At 46.1% G+C, this 22,138-nt stretch overlaps 1 protein-coding gene across 1 annotated transcript in view; it reads left to right on the top strand.

Moving 5' to 3' along the window:
- LOC8032085 (HEAT repeat-containing protein 1) overlaps positions 1-22,138 on the top strand; it is a 97,713-nt gene that overhangs the window by 3,463 nt on the left and 72,112 nt on the right. Inside the window, exons 3-12 of the mRNA XM_029986846.4 lie at positions 845-1,061; positions 3,185-3,326; positions 5,925-6,026; positions 11,094-11,345; positions 12,560-12,645; positions 14,043-14,267; positions 14,807-14,923; positions 19,944-20,166; positions 21,390-21,482; positions 21,604-21,689. Coding sequence (XP_029842706.2) covers positions 845-1,061; positions 3,185-3,326; positions 5,925-6,026; positions 11,094-11,345; positions 12,560-12,645; positions 14,043-14,267; positions 14,807-14,923; positions 19,944-20,166; positions 21,390-21,482; positions 21,604-21,689 — 1,543 coding nt within the window. The remainder of the gene's footprint in view (positions 1-844; positions 1,062-3,184; positions 3,327-5,924; positions 6,027-11,093; positions 11,346-12,559; positions 12,646-14,042; positions 14,268-14,806; positions 14,924-19,943; positions 20,167-21,389; positions 21,483-21,603; positions 21,690-22,138) is intronic.

The raw sequence follows: 22,138 nt of genomic DNA on the forward strand, positions 1-22,138 counted from the left end.
GATGTTTTTTGTGTAAATTAGTTATGACTGAACCAATTTATACAAAAACACTGAATCTGTAGAAGAAAATTAAACTCCGAAAAAAAGTAGCCCCAATTTCGAGAAAAAAAAGAAACGCTGAAAACGCAGAGCCCTAGTTATAACAGACATTCTATCTATGTCATTGAGCCGACGTCGCTTATTAGAGATTATTTAAAACATACACTGTGATATAATAGACTATATTAGGGAGTTCCCCTAGCAGCACACTTAAAAGTCAGAAAGGCTGAAGGATTTGTCATCACATATGGCTGAGCATTAATTCCTTTCAAAAAGGTTTTGTCTCTTTTTCTCAGCTAAAGCGGACCACCGCGCCAGAGCCATGCTGATTTAGCGTGAAGGCTCAAAGCGACTGCGTCTTTTTTCTTGGCTAAGCAGAGAGTTCTATCTTTGTCAAGCAGCACTTGTTATTAGTAGGCAAGGGGTTAAGAAAAATGAACATGTGCGCTGAGGGCACATCCAAACGTGAGCACTGCCAGCTGAGCTATTCCCTCTAGCGCATCCCTAGCATAATGCAGATGGCAATTGCACTGGGGTGTGCCTACCACGTATGTGCTTGTTCTCGCTGCAATTAGCTGCCAAACAAGGGGCCTGTCAGTGCTTGGGCGATATAGAGTCGAGAGACCATATGTACAAAGTTTTTCAAAAGATCAGCTGAACTATTCCCTCGAACGCGTCCCAAGCATGGTGCAGATGGCAATCGCACTGGGGTATGCCCCAGTGCGATTGCGAGGTTTTCGAGGTCACCATTTTACCTTTCTGCACAAAATAATACCCGGGGACCGTCGAAATATCCGCGCTGCAGGAGTCACCGGCCTGGAAGAGCTCGTGCTCCTCAACGAAGAGTTTGCGGAGTTTGAGCGGAGCCTCTTCTCGGAGAGCTCCAAGTTTGTGGAGCGCTCGGTGAAGACCAAGGCGGAGAACGTGGAACTGGACGAGAGCATCGAGGAGTTCCTTCTGCTCCTGTCGCCGTACTTCCTGCTGCGACCCGCCCACAAAGCTCTCGAGTGGCTGGTGTACAGGTAAGGCCGAGACACCTTTGCCTTCCCTTGTGCTGGACCATACTATTCTCTAAAGTTTTCTGTTTACGGCGAGAGCCGCCATCGGTGAGGCTTCGCGACAGATCCAGGAGCGCGTACGACGCACGGTGTGGCCCCTCGTATTTGGCGAAAAAACGCTTCCTGCCGGATTTAGTGGCGAAGTGCTTTGTGCGACGTCACGCGATGTTGACCGACACTTTAACTCCACGCAAAGCGTTTCACATTATATTTAGTGGGAAATCATGACATTACGCAAAGTCACAGAATGTTGCATTACCACATGGGACGTCACAGTTCCATTTAACACTGACGTCGCGGTGGAATTCTTTGCAAAAATTAGTTGCAAAGTGTTTCCCCGCTAAATTTTGGCGGAAGTCGCGATATGACGTCGCAACATGATGTTGGCACCTTTGCCAAACTTTGAATGTCCGAGGAAAATGGTTAAGCAAGTGTGCGGTGCCTCGTCTGTTGCCACGGTGCCTAAAACGAGCCTCCAACTGTTCTTTTTAGCATCTTATTCCTCCCACACATGCAGTGGTAGAACTGCTGTGCCATTTGCGCCAAACTGCACCAGAACGAACAACCTGTTACATGCTGCTCCAAAGGCTGTATTTGTGCACAATTTGCGCCATGTCTGCGCCAAAAGGGATCTGTTCTCGAAAACGAGGTAACTGAAAGTGTCTGGTCTCGGCATTGTTGCGATGCCACTAAAAATAAATAGTAGTTTTTTTTTTATACCTAAGGACTATGTGCAAAGAGTAGGGTCGTACAAATATTCTAAGTTTCGAATAGTAGTTTCAAATAATACACTATTTTATATTCTCTTCAAAATCAACTGCAATATTCATACCTTTGAAAGTGTTGATTGTGGCGGGTTAGCCCCTTTGAGTGCGCTTCTCCTCAACCACCGGTGCACTGCGGAGAAGCAATACCCGTGGAGCTGACAATGCGATCTCACTACTCTCCTCGTCGCAGCGGAGCCACACGCTTAGGCGTAATATGCACCTTCAATGTGAACTGGTGCACAGGCGCGCCTAATGTATTAAACAAAAAAAAAAAAAAAAAGGAATTAGCAAACATTGTGACTGTTAATATTTATATTCCAGTGAAATCTTTCAAAATTAACTTTGGCAATTATGCAAGGGTATATGTTAAGTATGACTGCTCTAACAGCCTGTGTTCATTCATTGTGCTTGATGTTGTTTTTTTTTAATTCAGAATTGGAGAAAACATTTGCATATAGCAAGATTTATTAATCCCCTTAATTAAGTATGACTGGGCTCTTTTTTAGGTTTAATTTTATGTCGAATCTGTTGTTTATTTGCCATACCAATGTAGGTATTAGACTTTCTGACGCCACAGTCTATAAATATAGCTAGATTAAATTTAGCAGTGCTCATAAGTGGGCAATTTGAATCTTGGGACCAACCTTCGCAAGTTCAACTGAATTTTTGTTTAAGCATTGTGTTACAGCAGGTCAAGGCATGGAGAAAAGCGGAACAACTATTCTTTATTCAATTAAAAATATATTTATCCGAAAACACTAATCACTTTGAATTTTTTTTAACCCAAAATTCAATATTTGCACATGCCTAACGAAGAGTAATCGGTTTTTGTGAAAACTGTGCTCACATCAATTGCAATTAATAGCTAGCGCTATACATTGTGATCGGTTAGAGTAGCTATGTGCTCCACTTATCTGCTCTATGAACAGTAGCTGGTGGAATACAAGCGAAAGCAGCATGATACAAACAGACTGAAGACACCGTCGGTACTCCTAATAGCTTAATTGAGACATCTGCAAAATTACTGCCCCATGATTGTTCACTAAATAAATAAATATATATCTAGCGGCCAGATCCCCTGTAGGTATGACACTTTAATTAAGTAGTCTCCCTACACTACAACCACTGCAGTTTTTTCTACAAGCTAACTTTCAAGGCGATTGTATAAAATTTTTTTATATGAAAGCTCACAATTGTGCGCTCCAAAAGTGGGGATCTCCGCTCCAAAAGTGGGAAAGTCTCAAGATGTGCTATGGCTGCCACATTATGTGTCGGTCGCATCAAGTGGCTTCACATTTAGTTGCTTCCCTCTGCGGCCAGGTTCCACGTCCACCAGTACAATGTGGACGCTCTCCTGCGCTGCATCTTGCCCTACCACGAGACCCGTCACTTTGTGCGTGCGGTGCAGCTTCTCGACCTGTCGGACAAGACCTCTAGGTGGCACTGGCTGGAGGGACTCCAGGTGGGGAAGTTTGTCACTTCATCGTTGCCCGAATACTTTTTTTGTTTCGCTGCAAACACAAGGTGGTAGTGTCTTGCGGCTCATGCTATCGAAGAGAGCGTAATGGCCGTGAAACTTGCGCTGTTTACAAGGAGAGGTGTCACATGTACGTGTTCCTGACAACAGATACATATTATATGGCCCTGCCTGATAGAATAAACAACCATCTTTTATATATACCTGTGGTTCCCAACCACCGATATTCAGAGACCCCTTCCGGATCGGCGGACGTAATGGGGATCCTATCCACTTGGGGGAGACAGGAGCAATGTTGGATGATAACAATGACAAAAGGGAAAATAATGGAAACTAAATTCATGCACACATGCTTCAAAGCTTTGAAACAGGAAATAATCAACCCTAATCACTCGGTGCAGATAGTTTGCTCCAGAGCCGAATATGTGGAGAGTTTGGCCAGTGTATGATCTCGCCACCGTGACACCCCCCCTCCCTAGTGAGCCAATCAGCCCGCGGCGCAGAGCGAGAGGTGTGAGCGCATGCACGTGAACACCTGGCTGCTCCCAGTTGAGTGGGGAGGGACTCCATTTTCATTCATTTGCCCAGTAAAATGCATGGGATTGACAACCAAACTTCGGTTCTTTCCTTTTATTGGCAGGCTCTGACAAGAAAATGATATAGTGTTATTCCTCGGTAACTTGAAAAGCTAATGAATTAAGTTTCTCCACGTTTGATTGCAAACTTTTATTCAGGCAAAAAAGAAATATTGTAAGCTCATAGCAGACGACGTGTAACCTCAACACTGCTCTGCGCCTACAGCGCGTTGCGTCAAAATGGCGGTCGTCTCCTCTTTGCTCTCTTCTGCCTCTCTTGATTTTTCGGCGCTCTCCTCCCTTTCCTTCACTTTTCTCCTCTCCAGCACCTTTGTCACCACACCCACTGGCCAGACTCTCCCAATATACGGCTCTGGTTTGGTCTATTTAGCTTTGTGGGATAACCAGCATCAATAAAAATTGGTAAAATTCTGAGGACACCTAAGCACTTATGAGTTGTAAATGCAAAAGCATTCTCGGCGCCGAGAGGAGCAGAAGCGGCCGCAGCGCCAGCAGGGAGTGCAGTGGTGCTCCACACAGACCGCCTTGGCTCGCTGGTGACTGCTGCGCCGCTGGGTGAGGCGGCAGCGGGAGTGCGAAGCTTGGCGCTGCGCATGCTGAAATCACATGTCCTTTCATCATCATCATTGCCTTAGCTGCGAGTACCAATTAACGACGTTAGACCTCAAAGCGTAACACTAGGCCCCCCTTCACGTCAAACAGCTACGCATACCGGCTGATGACGTTAAACCTCATAGCGTAACAATAGGCCCAACATTAGGCCTAATGTCAGGCCAGCGCATACCCACGTCCCCCCATCCCGCTTCACCGCTAGCAGTTTGGCTAGCCCCTTAGCAACGATGACGCCGTTGCTATGGAGCCACATGACGCGTCACAGCCAGTGGAAATTTAGGTGCCGTTTTAGGTGGCGAAGCTCCTTAGGGTCTAGCCTTGTCTGTCCGGCGTCCGTGCTCACATCGATCTTGTTGGTGCTCGTGCTCGTGAGCTCACATGCTCACATGCTCATGTAGAACAAAAAAAAAAACCAAAAAAATGGAAAAAAAAAAAAAAAATGTTTGCGCAGTTGACAGGATTTGAACCTGTGCGGGGTGGCCCCAATGGATTTCTAGTCCATCGCCATAACCACTCGGCCACGACTGCGGGACGAATAGGGGGCTCTGAGATGCGGTAGTAACTCAAGAGCTGGGGATGTCATCGATGAAACGTTGCATGTAGCCACTCAACGTCTATACAGGAGAGCGTGCCGCGGTCAAATGCGTATATAATCGCGTTAAACTTTGCATTCATTGGCTCAACGTTTAGACTAGAGGGCGCTGCGGTCAAATGATCAAATGCCTATATAACCACGTTCCATACCACACATTCTCTTTCTGACATGGATGAAAACAAACGGAAGGCTCGGCATGCTCCGGCTCAGCGTCTACGCAGACAAGCACCACCAAAGCTTCGCCCCAATCAACATCATTCACCACGTGGAGATGCAGCCATTTTTGTATTTCTGCTACATACGGCTACAGGCAATGCCGGCTTCCCTCGATGGGACAGTTAATGCTTTCGCATTAAAAAATTTATTTGCTCAATTTGACTAACAGTTGAGGACTTCGGGGACCCTAAGAAGACCTTCGGGACCCGAAGGGGTTTGCAGACTCCCATTTGATGTCCACCACTTTATACCGTGAGTGAAAGTTTCAGAAAGCATCTTTGGTGCATCGGAACGTAAGGAGGGACACACCACTCAAAGGTCAACATAGAAATCACGCTGGAAATGTGCAATGACAAGGCAGCCAAGCACATATTGTGGTTGGTTGAGATTGGGTGGGAAAGAAAAGTGCATGTTCACGTTTGGCAGGTGAACAAACACACGAGGTGCGCAAGGAGCAGACAGACTTGCACAGCTATAACAAGGTCTCATATTACTTTTTTAGAGGCAGCCGTTTAGGGCACAAAATCAGAACTGTGCATCTACAGACACATCGCAAACTTTCAGAAACCGGGCATTCCGCTGTCGAAGACCGCGCTTGTGAACCAGTGCACCAAGGACCCGGGCCTCTTGAAGTTCATCTGCAACCTCCTCGTGTCTATGGTGAAGGTGAGTCGGCAGTTTTTTCAGCAATATAATTTAGGGTTGTGTGAATAGTGGTTCGAATCGAATAGTGCTGGGTCATTCATAGCCTTGACAATGCAAGGGAAATCCAAAACAACAGGTTTTTTCAGCAGTGCAGAAGCTAGAAATTATGCTGCGCTATTCGATTCAAACCACTATTCGCACACCCCTAGCAGTATTTGTTATGAGCTTTTCCCACTACTGGAAATGACGTTCGTTGTTGATGTTGTATCTGTTGATGTAGTAGTGTAGTTGCCGTTGATGTTGTAGTTGGCAATGTAGGGCGTCTGCCGTTAATGTTGCCAAATCCTCGAAAGAGATCGCCCGCCACCTGCGGGAGTCCAACCTGGGTCTGCTGCGTGCGAGGCGCAGGCTTTACCACAAAGCTATACCACGGCGTTAACAACCGGCTTTATACTTGGGGCTTTTGTAGTACCCAATGCCCACTGTGTGTGCTCCCTGGGAGAAACAAATATCCAATAACGAAATTCCAATATAGCACTGTCACTGTCAAGACCGCGTGCGGAAGTAGTCGGGTGCCAGGCTTCTGCTCTTGTAAATCGGGTTCGGCTTCTGATTTTTCTAAATGATTTGTTTTATCCGAAGGAGGAATGTGTTTAGAGGACCCTCTACATGGCAAGGTATGCATTCCAGCCTTTGGCAAGGCAGAAAAATGACCCTCCACAGTAATATGGGCAGACACGAGGAACCGCTTGCGCCGACACAATATGGCCAGCTTCATACGTTCAGGAATGTACTGACTGCTACCTATTGTGACGTAAGACGTTGACAATAGTGACATTGAGGGCTATTGACGGGACACGTCAGGCCCCTATCGCTGTAATGAATCTGTTGAGCACAAGCATCCGTAAATTCGACCCCAAAGTGCTTCCCACACAGGCGTTTGTGGTCCGACGGTTTCTGGTTCTCTCTTTTCGCGGCACCCGTCCACGTTCTCAAACAAACCGAGCTGACAGAAGACACACGAAAACTGATCTTCACACCTTTTCCGACTCTTTTGGTACTGTCCCAGTCGCGGCGTCCTGACGGGAAGGCAGGTACTAGTCTGGTTTCTTCCAAAACAATAAAGAATGCTTGTCCTTGCATGGTGACTCCTGCCCACACCTTAAACCGGAAGTGCGCCCGAAGCGCCACTACCATGGCGTAACATAACGGAGTTGATTTAGTGTATACGAGACTTGGTGACAGGTCGGTTCCGCTGCGCTCAAGAAAGGTTTCCCTGATCTGCAAGCACCCAGTGCAAAAGGGCATGCATAAAGTGCCTTTTTAAAGGGGTACAGAAACGAAATTTTAGCGTCGATCTTTCTGCATAAATATGGGCTAGGGACGGGCACCAACTCGGAAATATCAATATCGCGCTGTAAAACACAGGAGAACTAATTTTAAAACTAATTAAACAATTTCAAATTCACATCTGGTGGCTGGTGGGAAGTTCTCGTGACATCACTTGTGGCATAGGAGCAGCGCCGTTCTGCGGCAATACGGCGTGCCGGCAGAATTAGCCGAGGCCTGAACGCGTTTGCAAAGCTTTGGCGGAGAAAGCCAAAGCGTAGTTGGCCACAGTGAAGTCGTTCTCGTTGCAGCTCTTTGCATGACACGACCCGAGCATGCTTCTGGCACAGCCGGTATTAGTTGCTGCGAGTCGCGAGCTGCGAGCCGACGTTAAAAAAGATACCGTATTTACCCGAAAATAGGTCGACCACGAAAATAGGTCGACCCCTATTTATTGAGCCCACCGAGAATAAAAAAAAAAAATTATTCAAATATAGGTCAACCTTTTTTCTTTTTTCAAGAACAGGGGAAAGTTAGGGCAAAAGAAACAAACCTTTATTTACAGCACTCTCAGCTAAATCACCGGGCGATGTCAAAAACTTATTCATCGTCAGAACTTCCGGACATATGATCGTCCGAAGCTTCGTCAGCTTGGTAGACATCCTCACAAATTGGCAACAATACCTCACTGACACCGTTGTAAAATGACGACAAGAAAAAACGAAAGAAGGTGGAGACGGCAGAGACGTGTGAGCAACGAAAGACCAAATACAAAGACATGAGCAACGCTGCGAGCCCCGTGAGCAACACGCGACCCGCCGAAAAAAAAAAAACTAAAGTACCTCCAAGTTATTTCTTTTCTTTTTTTTTTTTTTTTGTGCGCGTTTGCGAGGGAGAGGAATGGAGCGCATAGGAGGGCAAAGTGCATGGCGCATCGCGTTCCTCTCCCTCCCCTTCTCCTTGCCCAGCGAGGGGAACGCTACAGGCATGATGGCGAAACCCGACGCCGAGGGAATGTGCGCGAGAGCCGTAACTGGCGGCCACAAGCTGTCAGCTGCTGCTGTTCGGTTGTTTTTGTGCATCAAAAGCTTTTTGAAACAAGAAGCGGCGCGGCTCTACCGCGACGCCGGCTAGGTGATTGATAGCTCCATACCCTCTGTAGGGTTTCAAATTTTGGTCGCGAATTAGGTCGAAATTTTTTGGTCACGATTATAGGTCGACCCTTAATTTTTGACAACATTTCCGAAAAGAAAAAGGTCGACCTATATTCGAATAAATACGGTATGTTTGAAGTACAAGAGTGTCAGCAAAAGTCACGCAAATACCTGTTCACACTCTGAGCGGACACGCGCGTTTGATCGAAGTGCTGGATTCGCTCTAGACCGCGTTTCGGTAAGCGCTTCTGGACCGATCTTTTACGATTGCAACTCGATACTGACATGACACTCGGCAAAGAAAGGTTGGACCACGGTTGGGCAGACATCGCGTAGCTCCCACAGTGACGTAGCACCGTGTCAAAATAAAAATGGCATACTAATAACAAAGTGTACATACCGTGTTGCGAAGGTAATCCGTATGACGTTTATTTCAGCTCTATATCACACAAAGCAAGGAGACAGAATCAATGAGAGTCCCTTTTCAACGATAACGTTCGTCACCGCTGTCTCGGAAAACAAGGAGATCGAGATGACAAGGGGAAAAGATTGACCTCTGGAATTTAGTTCAGGGATCAAACTATTCATCCAAGAAGGGTCTACAAGGGTCACGCGGGCATATTCAATTCAGCAGGCCAGCCGGTCATGGGCAGACGGTCTTGGCCAAGGACCGCCGGAGCAACGGTGCGCCGAGTTGGTGTTGCTGCTAGGCCTACTATATTCTGCCGAGCTCGCTTGGTCGGTAGAATCGTGGCCGTTGTAGCTCTTCTCGGGTGTTTGTGGATCCTGTGTTCTTGATCGTCGTGGTCTGTTTCAGGTACTCCTTCCTTTTTTCTTGCTGGTTGAAGTCGGGACGCACGAGAAGAGCACATAGAAAAATAAATTTCCGTTGGTCGTTGCTACCAAGTAACTGAGCGACGCTGTCGGCCGTGTTGATTTGATCGTAAAAAGTGCGTAAGACAGCTGCGGAGCTGTCGTAACTTGCGCAAAAGTTACGACAATTTCGTTTCGAGAATACGGGTTTTCTCTCAAATTTATCGTACACACTTTTTTCGTCGTAAGTTCGCTTTGAGAATCCGGCCTCAGAGCTAGTTTTGTGTTTTGTCAGTGGTGCCGTGGTTGCCGACTTGCCGTGGTGCAGCGTGCGTGCAGCCCTGGCACATCTCAAACGGCCGCGTTGTCACAGGTCGTAAATCGTCGACGCGCCACCAAGTGGCAATGCTCGGTACCACAACAGCCACGCAGTAGCCTTTCCCCTCTGGCACAAGTGACGTCACGAATGCGCCCAATATCCCAAGACGCATCGTGCTCTCCGATGGCTGATTTTCGAGCGCGCGCCCAATCGGGCCCCTCAGGGCGAAAAATATAGCCATCTGTTCGAAATACAAACGCGCGATTATGATTTACGGATATCATTGATCATATTGAACCTATTTCTGACCATAATAGGTGTATTTCAAGTTTCGCTTCAGCATCCCTTTAAAGCGACAGCTCTATAGTATAGGAACCCTGCACAGACCTTACTTGCTCATGATTGTTGTACCATAGCAAGGCCACGGGGGAGGGTGTCAACAACAAAGCGCAGCTGTTGGTTTGACGTCTTAGCAAGTGCAACCAATGGAGTAGCACAACACAAAGTGCAAGCGGTGCATCAACATCTCCTTTTTCCACTCTACCATGACTTAGGGTAAGAACTGTATATTAGTAGACTAATCTCGATGATGCGGATGTATTTCATGCTGAAATTGCATGCACAACGGTGTTGCGGGCAAAACGATGCAATGTCCCCAAAGAAGTGGTGCATAGACAAGGAAAAAGAGAAGTCCTTTCCAAATAGTTTTCTCTTTTCCTTATGTCACATTGCATATCATTCCAATAGAAAGTGCCGAGTGCCATGCCAGGGTATAATTGGGCACACGCTGATGCAGGGTTTTAGTTTTTATTTTCTCCCCATCTCTCCCATCTGGGCTATTATATTGTTTTTACGTGTAGAGCAATGTTCTGTCTCGTAAAAACACCCTTTGACGGCATGTGGCAATTTTTGTTTGGGGAATTTCTGTCTCGGTTTTCTCCTTAATTGTTGCAGAAAGGCAAATCTATGTCGTTCAACCTCTTGTTTTGTGGCGAATGCTGAAATCTAGAAATTAGCGATAAACCAATTTAGTATTGAACTAAACAAGAAAGTTCCAGTTACGAGTAAAAACCAATTCCACTCGAAAAAAGTGATTCCAGGGTGCGAGGCCAGTGTGCCACTAGCCATGGTACTGCGTCTCGAAAAGTACATTTAGAGAAAAATGTTCTAGGTTGGAGGCACGCGGACATCAATTAACTTAGATGTCAACTGGTCTTTGATAGATAAAGATACTTCGTTATGCACGCTGCAGTTTTTCTGCACGGGACTAAAATTTGCGTTTGACTTGCGTTAAAAAGAAAAAAAAAACGGCACTTGGAGGGTTAAATATCTCATTGAGCGCAGTCGTGCCTTCGTTACATTCGACGGGACATCTAAGCGAGGCAATCTTTAACTCGGTAGGCTAGGAGTTCGAGGCACAGGCATTCTCCCGAGTCATCAACGAAGCTCTCTGAGATTGTTCCCGAAACGCAGGCACACGAGGGATCCGCGGTGCCGCTGCGTCCCGCGGTGGGCTTCTACACGGCGGCCGTGCTGGGAACGCTCGAGACGGCGGACAAGGTGACGGGCAAGACGGTCGGCCTCCTGCTCCCGTTCCTCCTCGGTGGCCTCGCCTCTGAGATGGCCGACCACCGCGCCGCAACCTACATGATCGTCGCCCAACTCGCTCGTCGCGCCGTCCTGCAGCGGGAGTTTGCGGACGAGCTGCTCGTTCGTGTCTGCAAGGTGAGACGCAACGTTTCGTTGCCGCAACGTTTTGGCCGGTTTTGCGCGGTTCGCCTTACCGCAGCGCTTTTATTGCTTCATGTCCTCAACTTTTACGAGGTGTTGTAGGTCTATGGTCCCCGGCAGCTTAAAAAGATGCTGAAACGAAATTTCGAGTTCACAATACAAGGTTGGATGGATAGGTGGACGCTGCAAAGCCCAAAAACATCACTCATACAGCGATATCTCTAATCAATCGCCATATTTTTGGGAAAAGAAGTGCGCGATTGAAACCGGCCGATGAGGCCGACAAGACAAGTCGCATCACGATTCCCATTCCCTGTCCTCGCTACGTCCCGTCGAGCTGGTGAGGCGAAGCGAGGAGGAGAGAAGCGAAGCTGCTGCTTCTCATTCTAAAATTCTCCTGGAGGACAGTTACGTCAAACACCTCACTTGATTGTGCCCTTCTTTTCCAAAAGTACGGCCATCAGTTTGAGATATTGATGTAGGAGTGATATTTTGAAGTTTGTAGCGTCCCGTTCAACGCTTCTGCTGCCTCAATATGCGAAATACAAATTTCGGTTCAGTATCAACGAGGGGCATGGCTCATTGCATGCCCGCTTTGTGACCCGTTCCCCGGCGTTCTCGTCAGCTGATGTCGTTGACTGCGTAGTGACGACGAGATGCTCGGAACTTCTGGCGGGACAACTGAAACTTCCTTCTTGCTGCTCTTCACCTGCCAGTAACTATGGCAGAATGCTCTTTTATCTGCGCTAACTAGGCATTAGGCATCGGCAGAGGAAACAGACGTTATTAGCCTCCACCAACTTGAAACCAAAAACACTGCAGGGATGAGCAGTCAGTGTAAAGGTTCAATGATAATCATCTTAGGAGGTGTCCCCATGGTAGAGGAGGCTTAAAGAATGAATGGGGCTTTCACCTGAGATGGGGCATGAGACACATTCCTTCTAGGTGACCGGTGCGCAGCTTTAAAAAAATCTATTTGGTCCTGGCTTTGATGTCGCGACCCCTTAAAGTCCACCGGAGTGCTCTAGCAACTATGCTTACCGGGCACAAATTAAGGTAGATATCTAGGCACGTTACAGCAGACGTCCTCAGATTATGCAGCTCTTGTTCTCTCGTTTGTCATGGCAGCAAACAAACAGAGTTATTGAGCATTCGGTCAAATTAATGGTGTCAAGTCTTAACGCTGTCTTCTTCTTTGTTCCTCTTAGACCCTGAAGGCTGAGAGTTTGACCTGCGGCGTGCTGTGCTTGCTGGTCGTCATGAGCCACCAGAACATTGAAGTACTCCCTGAACCGTGAGTGGAGATGCTTTTGACCCTGCCATTAAGAATTTCTCGGTCTCACCTGAGGGCGGCCTTCTGCCAGCTCTTTCAGGCTGTTTTGAAATTCTGTATGGCTGTTTCTGGACATGAGATATGTCTTCAGTTCTACTGAAAAAATATTTTTTTTACTTAATTTTTGTTTAAGGCCACAGTCATTTCATTTACTGGATTGACAGACTGCAAAGGTTTACTTGACCATTTTGAAACCAAGACCTTCCATGTTTACTCGAAAATAAGTTTATTTTGTTACAAGCAAAGCCTGCATGCCTGCTTTCCTGTGGACCTCATGAAAGCCAGTCATTGGGACTGAACAAAAGGAGAGCCAGGGACGGTTGAGCACAATGTTAAGGTGCTCGTCTTCTTGGTGCAGATCCCATTTCCGTACCCAGATGTTATCAGAGTCTAATCGTACGTCAAGCTCATTCCACAAATTGCAGTGATTGGCTGTTCGCAGGTGTTGCAAAGAAGTGTACATGCAGGCTTTCTTCATAAAAGAGTCGACCCACCTTTAAAGACGTAGACTAATTTCAAAACGATCATGTGCCAGACACGGTACTTAGAATTAAAAATCTATCCAACTTTAAAGGGCGCTGAAAGGATTGTTAAAATAATTGTTTTATGATGCAAACTTGATTTACGCACCCTAAGCATCCTAGGAAACCAAAGCTACAATCGTGTGCAACCTTGTAACGCGGAATGTGCGGAATGTGTTTTATCAACCGATTTTCTTGGAGATCTGTAACATTTGGCTGTAACGAAAAACCAACATCGTAAGTTGTTGGTTTTTATATATAAAAACCAACCACATAAAAAGACTTTAGTCCCCGGCAGGATTTGGACTTTCCTCCTGGAGATTGTGAGCCAAGCGTTTTACTGACTGAGCTAGCTATGGCGTTTGTTCTTGACGCAAAAAGTGCCCCTTTCGTGCGGCGTTCGAAGGCTGCGCAGTTCCACTCCTCGCGGCCTTAAAACCGTGTGGGCACGCTTCCTGCAGCAGAAGCATCAGGAAGAGCCTTCACCCTGCAGACAAATGCTGATAAGGGGAAGGCCTGTCACCTATTCTGTGCTTACCAGTCTTTTTCAGCATGGTCAAGCTTGTATAATTTTTTTTCCATTATAGAAGTGACAAAACATAGCAAGCAAAACACCTCCTTTTCTAGAAAAATGAACCACTCACAATGTTTGGTCGCATTTTCAGCTAAAAAAGTTGTACAATTTTTTTTTTTAGGACATTGAGCATGTGAGTTTAGTTCTAGCCATAAGAAAAAAAAAAAAACACAATCCCTTTTAGTGCCACTTTAGAAGCTGGCATGCACGGCATGATCTGTACGTTCTGCAGTGTCCTCCATTTCTCCCGTCTGACGTGCCAGGTCGATTCAGGCCTTGATGAAACACAAGCACCGGCTGGTGGCCTCACTAGAAGAGTTGGCAGGTCAGCACTCGGTGGTGCCGCTTCTCAAGGCCTTGTTGGCGCAGCGGATGGCTCTGGTTCTGGAAGCGGCGGAAGACGGCTCCGGACGTCGTAAGATGGCCACCCTGAAAGAGCTCATCCAACTGGCGCTATCTTTGGATGGACTGGCCGAATTTGTGATCGGGTAAGCCGTTCACGATTAATTGAGCTATTTGCAATTGGGTAAGCTGTTCATGATCGGTTTAGCCGTTCGTTATTTATTTGAGTGTGTAATCGGTTGAGCTGTCTTTAACCAGTGAGCTGTTTCTCATCGGTTGAGTTCTTTATGATTGGGCGAGCTATCTCTGATCGGTAGAGCTGCTGGTGATCGAGCGAGTTTATAATTGGGCGGTCTGTTTGTAATTGGTGAGCTGTTAAATATCGGGTGATCATGATTGGATGAGTTGTTTGTGATCGGGTGAGCTGTTAGAGTTGTTTGGGATCATATGAGCTGCTTATGATCGATTGAGCTGTAAGGAATAAGGTGAGCTGTTTGGGATCGATTGAGCAATTTGTGATATGCTGAGCTTTTTGTATGCTGTTTCTTTGTGGACGGCAGTTAAGATGGTTAGCTCGGGGAGGATGTTCTGGAGACAGAATAACTGAATGACCGACTGGCAATAAAGAGCTCATTAATCAGTTCGCCCTAAATTCATACTCAGCATATATTTGTCTGTTTTCCAGCTGCTTTTTCGAGACATACGTCAATGCTCGCGTTGACGGTGAAACAGGCGAGGTCAGGAAAGAGGCTGCTTTCAATGAAGACGCTGTTCTGGATGTGCTGAAAATACTTCGACAACGGTAAGTGTATCATGTGGCTTTAAATTGATGCGGCATGTTATGTCAGTAAGCCTTCTGTTGTTTGTCTCATGATGTACATTGCAGGACACTCTAAATGCAAACAAACAACTGCATTTTTTTTATATATATATATTGGTAATTTAAAAGTTGTCATCAAAAATACTAGTGTGATGGAAAGTACTCGTTTGGGACACTAACCTAGGTGGTGAAGTTCGATGCTTGCCAACAACCTTTCGAAGTGAAACATGTAAAAGTGGAGATATCGTGCTTGGAATAACAGTGTTGCACAGTGTTAGTCATGGAAGATATAACAAAGGCTAAGTGAGCACTTCGCTTCAAAGGCCTTCAGCACTATCTAACAATTTCTATGTGAGCAAAAAAAATTAAAAGAAATAAACTTTGTCTTTTAACTTACTTCGTCAGAAGGTATAACAGGTTTGACTCAATATAATATAAATAGAAAAGGGCAAAAGACACCAATACAAGTTTTGTCTGAACTCCAATTATAGAGAAACTGAGAAAAGACAGGCTATCACAATGCTCCAGTGAGTATAGATGCTTTGCAGCAGCTGTGCATGGGCGCCGCCATAACTGACCTTCAGCTTTTGTTTCCCCTTATTACGGTTACTTCACTTCATTATTACCATAGCAAGCCAGGTTATTGCCATCCTAGATTTTATTCTGTCTTTCTCCCCAGCATTGGCCTTTTGTGGAGGCTCGTCCACACCAATTTCAGTGGCTCGGTATCTCGGTAAAGCAAGAGAAGGTCAGCAATGGCGGCTGTATTCTGGCGCGTGTGTAAAGCGTCTATAAGTAGCATTTCAGTGACTGTGCAATACTTGTCGTCATCGCCTGCTTGGACATTTGGCCAACTGTCTGTTGCCGAGTCAACACTAATTTCGGCACCAACAGGAGCACATTTCGGATGATTGAATGATTCATGGGATGGAACAAATATATCTCTCAGTGAAGCAACAATCAAAAGTGATTCTCGGTTATTATTGCATGACCTCACCGAACGCTTGAATACTGAATTCTCAACTAGGTGATTGGATCGTATGAGCCTCGCTAGCTCTGACCTTTCATAGAACACCACAAACTTCATTTAAAATCAGCGTTAACTTCGCAGTAGTTATCCCTTCGAGTGGGAAGTGCTGACAAAAAAAGAACAGCCGCTAAGCTGTCACTAATGTGTACAGTAGACTTTCATTGAATTAAACTCTATGAAGCCACAAATTTTGTTTGAATGATCAGAAGTTTGAATTATCAGAAATTCATCTAAATATGCTGCAAAGTAAAATTATGATTTGTCACATGAATGGCTACACATACAAAGTACATATTTGATGATTCCCTCTTCGTAGGCGTACTGATCATAAGCAGGTATGCCACGCATGAAACATTTGTGTGAGGTATAAAATAAGTTTATCCTTCAAACATTTTTTATCGTGGACTGTTTAGGCAGCACACGACAACTCAAAACAAAATTAAGTTAGTTCATCAGGCCAAAAAGTTGTCTAAAGTTAACTATTAAGCAGGGGACACACAATCAATTGAAACGGGCACCACTTGGCAGTTTTGATATCAACTTGCACAGACGCTGTGACATGGACCTATGTCATGCCGCCACGTCACAACGTCCGCGCAAGTTGCTGTGGACATGTTCGCGCGTGCCCTTTCTTATAGGGAGTATTCAGTGGCGGCCACAGCTGTGTGCGCGAATGCTGTGCACGTGCTGATGGCGAGCTTGCATAGTTCTTTTGCAATGTGCATTCCACACCATCAAGATTGCTGGTCTTAGCAACCTATTAATGTGAGCTCGTTCTGAGCATGCGCTCGAAACAGCACCCACAAATATGGCGTCCAGTGAATACTCCCCATAGTTCATATGTGCCCTGTTTGAGCCCCGTTGAGTGCGCTTCTCAGCGAGCAGTGGTGCACTGTGGAGAAGCAACATTCGCAGAAGCAAGCTCTGCGGTTGTTGCCTCTCTGCAGTGCACCGGTGCTTGCAAAGAAGCACGCTCAACGGGGCCACGGGAACAAAGTGTGAATGACACGAAAACGCCATTTGAATTAAGTGGCTTATGAATACATAAAAAAAAGCAAGACAACAAAAATTTTTAATTTGCTTGACAGAAGTATGAAATATCCGAGTTTGAATTATTGTGAGCCTAGTGTAACTCAGTTTCGTCAAAGGTTACCCAGCTTTCTTTTGTAGATGGCAGTAGGAACCTTTCCAAGCTATGCTTTTGCTTGGCATATCCTCTGCGACTACCGTATTTACTCGCACGATGAACGCACTCGCGTAATGAGTGCACCCCGCAAGTTGGCTCTCAAAATTTTGACTTTTTTTTTTCATTCGCGTATTAAACGCACCCCCAACTCACCCATAACTCGGACTCAAAATTCTGACCCCCTCCTTCCACGCGCGCGAAATGAACACACTTTTCTATCCTGGCTCAGCCAGGCCGCGAATGCATAGGCAGCGTGGGCAAACAAGGCGTTAAAAAAAAAAAAAAAAAAAAAGATTCAACGGAAGCAAAAAAAAAAAAACATAGAGAGGAGCCTTTTTTTTTTTTTTTGAACAGCACAGCTTGAATTTTGGGGTCGTGCACCGCGCGCAAGGAGATAAGAAAGAGAGGCGGAGAAGCTCTCTGGGCAGACAAAACGCCTCGCAACAGGCGTTAAAAAAATAAAAAAAGATCAAATGGAAGCAAGAAAAAAAAAAACATGGAGAGGAGGTTTTTTTTTCTTTATTTTGCACAGTGCAGTCTGGAAGAAAGAAGTGGAGAAGCCCTCTGGGCAAACAAAACGCCTTGCAAGAGGCGTTAAAAAATAAACAAAGATCCAACAGAAGCAACAAAAAAAAAAAACTGAGAGGAGCTCTTTTTTTTTTTTTTTGCACAGTGCAGTTAGGACTTTGTTTGCGCGCCGCGCGCAAGGCGATGAGAAAGAGAAGTGGAGAAGCCCTCTGGGCAGACAAAGCGCCTAGCAAAAGGCGTTAAAAAAATTAAAAAATATCCAACGGAAGCAAGAAAAAAAATTATGGAGGGGTGCTTTTTTTTTTTGCGCATCACAGTTTGGTTTTTTAGTCGCGCGCAAAGAGATAAGAAGTTACGTCGATTTTTCGGGATAAAAGGTCCGTTCATTATGCGAGTAAATACGGACGCAAAAATATTACTTCGCGTAATGAACCCAACTTTGCATTGATTTTTCTGGAAATAAAGTGTGTTCATTCTGCGAGTAAATACGGTATGACCTTCCTGATTTCATTTTGACCGTCAAGGATGGCCTGCACCTTGGCTGCGGTGTCGGGGCCAGGGTTTGTTTCTATGTCACCACAGCACAAAAGTAACAGTGCGATGGTATCACAACACTCAGAAACAACTAAACACAGGGCATCTGGGCTCGGTAGCACTAGCAAACAGCGACAATCATCACAAATGCAGCTGTAAAATTGATTATCACCAATGTGAGTAAAGAACAAAAGTGGACTTGTCATTCCGTTCATGCCCGAGCCCACTGCCGGCACGCCCGAATTGCAGCCACAGAGAAATTATGCAAGAAAATTAATTGCTCCTCATGTTCAGTACATAAGCACTCCCTTTTCACATTGACAACTGCCTCTGCAGCAGAAAATTTTCTTGCTGCCGCCTCAGAAAATATAAGGTCGCTAGTAAAGTGACTCACAATGCGTCTTGGCAAAACGAAAACGAACACTGCTGTAGGTGGTTGAGCGTGTTGGTTTTTAATTTACAATAACGAAAGAGGGACATGGAATACAAACAGACAACACAGTCTTTCAACAGGGAAATCCTCGAGTGCCTACACGTTGAATCTTCTGTCTCGAACCTGTCCAGCACTTCCCTTTCTTTTTCGGATCGAGAGATTCGTTTCCTGCGGGGCGAGAGGGTTCCGCCTAACACATAAAGAAGACAAAAATTCCCGTGTCTTCCCCCCCCCCTCTTCCTTCCTTCCCCAAGCAGGCACCGCCGGCTTTCGGGGCTCTGTATAACAGTGACGCGTCGAATGACACACAGCAGACTCCCACCTTCCGTCGTGTACGCATAGCTGCTGGCAGGGCCCCATGACCCCCACTTCTCTCACCCACCATCCCATCTCTCTATCTCCGCAACACTCCCCCGTCGAGCTTCGGGAGGCAAGGTGAAACCAGTAAACGTTTTGTTGCTAGTCAAAAGCCTGTATTGTCTGTCTGTCTTACATGTCCCTCTTTCGTTATCATAAAAAAAGAAAACTGCTCTTTTGTCGTAAGCTAATACATACCGTGTTTGCACGACTCTAACGCACAGTTTTTTTTCGCTAAAATCGGTGCCCGCAACTACATGCGCTTTACAATCGAAACCAAAAACTGGAAAGAAATATGCAATACAGTTGAACCTCAATCTAACGAACCCTGGTCTAACGAAATTCGTGATTTGACAATATTTTTTTCGTCTCTCTCCCTATCTTGCTGTTTTATCTCTTGATTTAGCAAAGTACTTTTGTGCCACAGTTTTGGTTCATTAAAGTTTTTGAAAATCGCACATACACAAAACAACAAACTCTGCGAGAGAAAAAAAATTTAACAAAACCAAACTTGATTGTTGAAAACTAAGCATAGAAATGTGCGGTCATTATCTTTTTCACAAAGCACGTCATCGGCGTCGTCTAACGAAATCTCGCACTTCGCAAGTGACAGCAACAACTGCATCTTCCGCGATTGTTTGATGATCGTGTTGCACGTCACTGGTAGGACAGATTGTGCACTTTTGCAGCGTACGTTGGAGGCCTGCCCTCCAACCCTGGAAGGCATCCCCACCTATCCAGAAGTGTGCCATCATCTTTGGAAAGTTCTTTTTGCTGCTCCGAATTTACTTTTTGCTGGTTTCAAATTGACTTCTGGCTGCTCCAAGAACTGCTCCAAAATTACTCAGGCCAATCTTATTGCTGAGCATGTCTTTTTAGCCCCCAGAAATTAAACTCGGACCGCAAAGGGGTTAATTGCACCCTTTGGCCACAGGTCGCCGGAGCAAGTGGACTCGTGCCTGGAGCGGTTTCTCTCGAGCGAGAGGGACGGTGCCTGCCAAATGGTGCAGGCGCTTATGAAGACTAGCGTGTTTGGGAGCGAGCACGCCCTGGTGGGCACCACGGGGGAGGCCCTCTTCCTGGCACTCAACAACCCCAGCAAGAGGCAGCGGGCCATGGCCACGGAAGAGCTGGTGGCCTTAATCCGGCAGGGAAAGGTGGGTCGCTCAGCTGAGTTCTCTTTGTGGTGCGACGTTGTATAAAGTCTGCGATGCCAACGTGGGAGCGGACTGAAGCACTTTGTCGTTAATTTTTCGCCTCGCCCCAATCACACGGTACACTCAAAGCTCACCTCCGTTCGGTGCGTTTACCGCTTGCTTATTCGTGGTCTCATGACTGCTGCATCCGAGTTCGTGATTACCAAGTCGCGTTGCGTCCAGTGCTAGGTTACGTGCTGCGCTACAATGTCGTCTCGCTCTGTCGTCGTCGGGCTTTCGTAGAACAAGTGCCCACGCTAGGTAAAGCGTATCTTAAAGAACAGCTCAGAAAAAAAAAATGTTCTTTTTAAACAGTCTTAATGGGACCAGCATTTCAAAAAATTAATTTTACATGAAAAAAAAAAAAAAAAAACTTTTTATAGCAGTATTGACGGCGACGTGGCCGTACACACTCTCCACCTCAACATGATGGCCAAGCGGATCCACCTCTCCTCCACGCGCCCGAAATTCCGAGAGAGAAAACAAGTGGAAAAGGAGGTGACTACCAATTAAATTCCTTCCCGCCCTGTCAATATTGCTCTAAAAAAATTTTGTTTCGCGTAAATTTAATTTTTTATTGCTTGTCTCACCCAAACTGTTTAAAAAAAAAAAGATATTTTTCTTTTTAGGGGCGCTTTAAGGGGTTTGTGGAGGTTTGTAGCTGAACACGCCCCATTAGAGCCCAACTAAACAGAACGCGATTTGCAGCTCGATATTCGTTTCCTTTCCGCCCGAAAACAGCCGGTCGAGAGTTGACCGGTTCCAGTCGCGCTCTCTCTTTTTTCTCGAATGACGTGGCATTCAAACTAAGCGTACCAAATATATTCAAAGTCGTGGATCATCTAAGGGCACACATTCAAAGCTTCAAATACTTGGTGTGAAGAAAAGTGTTGCGCAGATCACAGTAAGTACACGTACACGTCATGGCGACATGGCGACATACTGCGGGCGGGACGACAAGATGGCGGCGCACGATGAGTCATCGTTGCAACACCACTTCGGAAGTGTCGTTTGTGATACCAGCCAATCGATCTTCAAATACAGAACACCGAGCGGAAGGGATATTAGTGCGAAACAATCGGAGAGGCCCGTTGACCTTCCACTTGTGTAGCATTTTTTTCTTCTTTCTTTTTGTCTCGCCGAGACGCACAGGGTTCATTCCTAGGGCTATCTTTGTCTTCCAGGATCTCGACCGGAAATTCGTCGTGGAGTCCCTGCGGAACCGGCTCGGCGACACGGAACCCGAAGTCGTCCAAGCAACCCTCAAGCTGGGAAAGGTCCGTGTCTCCTCAGCCCGAGATACTTACGAGCTCTTTGCTGTCGGAGGAAGGCCATCTTTACGACGCGTAAACCTCGATCGCAACTGAAATTATTATTTTGCTTTGCTTCTCACATCAGGAGTTGTGCACATTCGTTGGCCACGGCAGGGTTCTGGACGTGCTCGAGCGCATCCTCTTCGACACCGCAGAACGGAGCAAAAAGTGGTGGGTGCTCTCCTTCGTCTCTACTCGGGACTGCGAGCCAGCCCATTAGGTGCCTTCATTAATTTGACAGTCTGTTCTTTCGTCGGTCGATTGCACATGCAGTTTGCCCAGCTGCCTTAGTAGTGTGGTGGGTCTCCGGTCTTTGAGAGTCACTCAAAATATGCTTTGAATATGCTCTTTCGATGAACGTGTTTAGAAAAGCAGGTGCCCATCGTCAAACAGACTGCTAGCCTTTTTATAGCTTCAACCCTGGTGTCACGTGCAAGTATCATGAAGTTCATATAGATTTACATGCCGATCGCAGCAGCACCACCTTTTTGAGTATGTGCAATGGGCAAGACATTAGCGATCATGGAAGAAAAGAGTAGAATTCTCAAATTGTTCCACTTCTGTTTTTTCTTGGCAGTGCAGTGTCTTTTTTTTTTTTTTTACTATGTTTTGTTGTTAGC

Source organism: Ixodes scapularis, unplaced genomic scaffold (genome assembly GCF_016920785.2).
Source record: "Ixodes scapularis isolate PalLabHiFi unplaced genomic scaffold, ASM1692078v2 PGA_scaffold8__174_contigs__length_109621045, whole genome shotgun sequence".
Classification (NCBI taxonomy): domain Eukaryota; kingdom Metazoa; phylum Arthropoda; class Arachnida; order Ixodida; family Ixodidae; genus Ixodes; species Ixodes scapularis.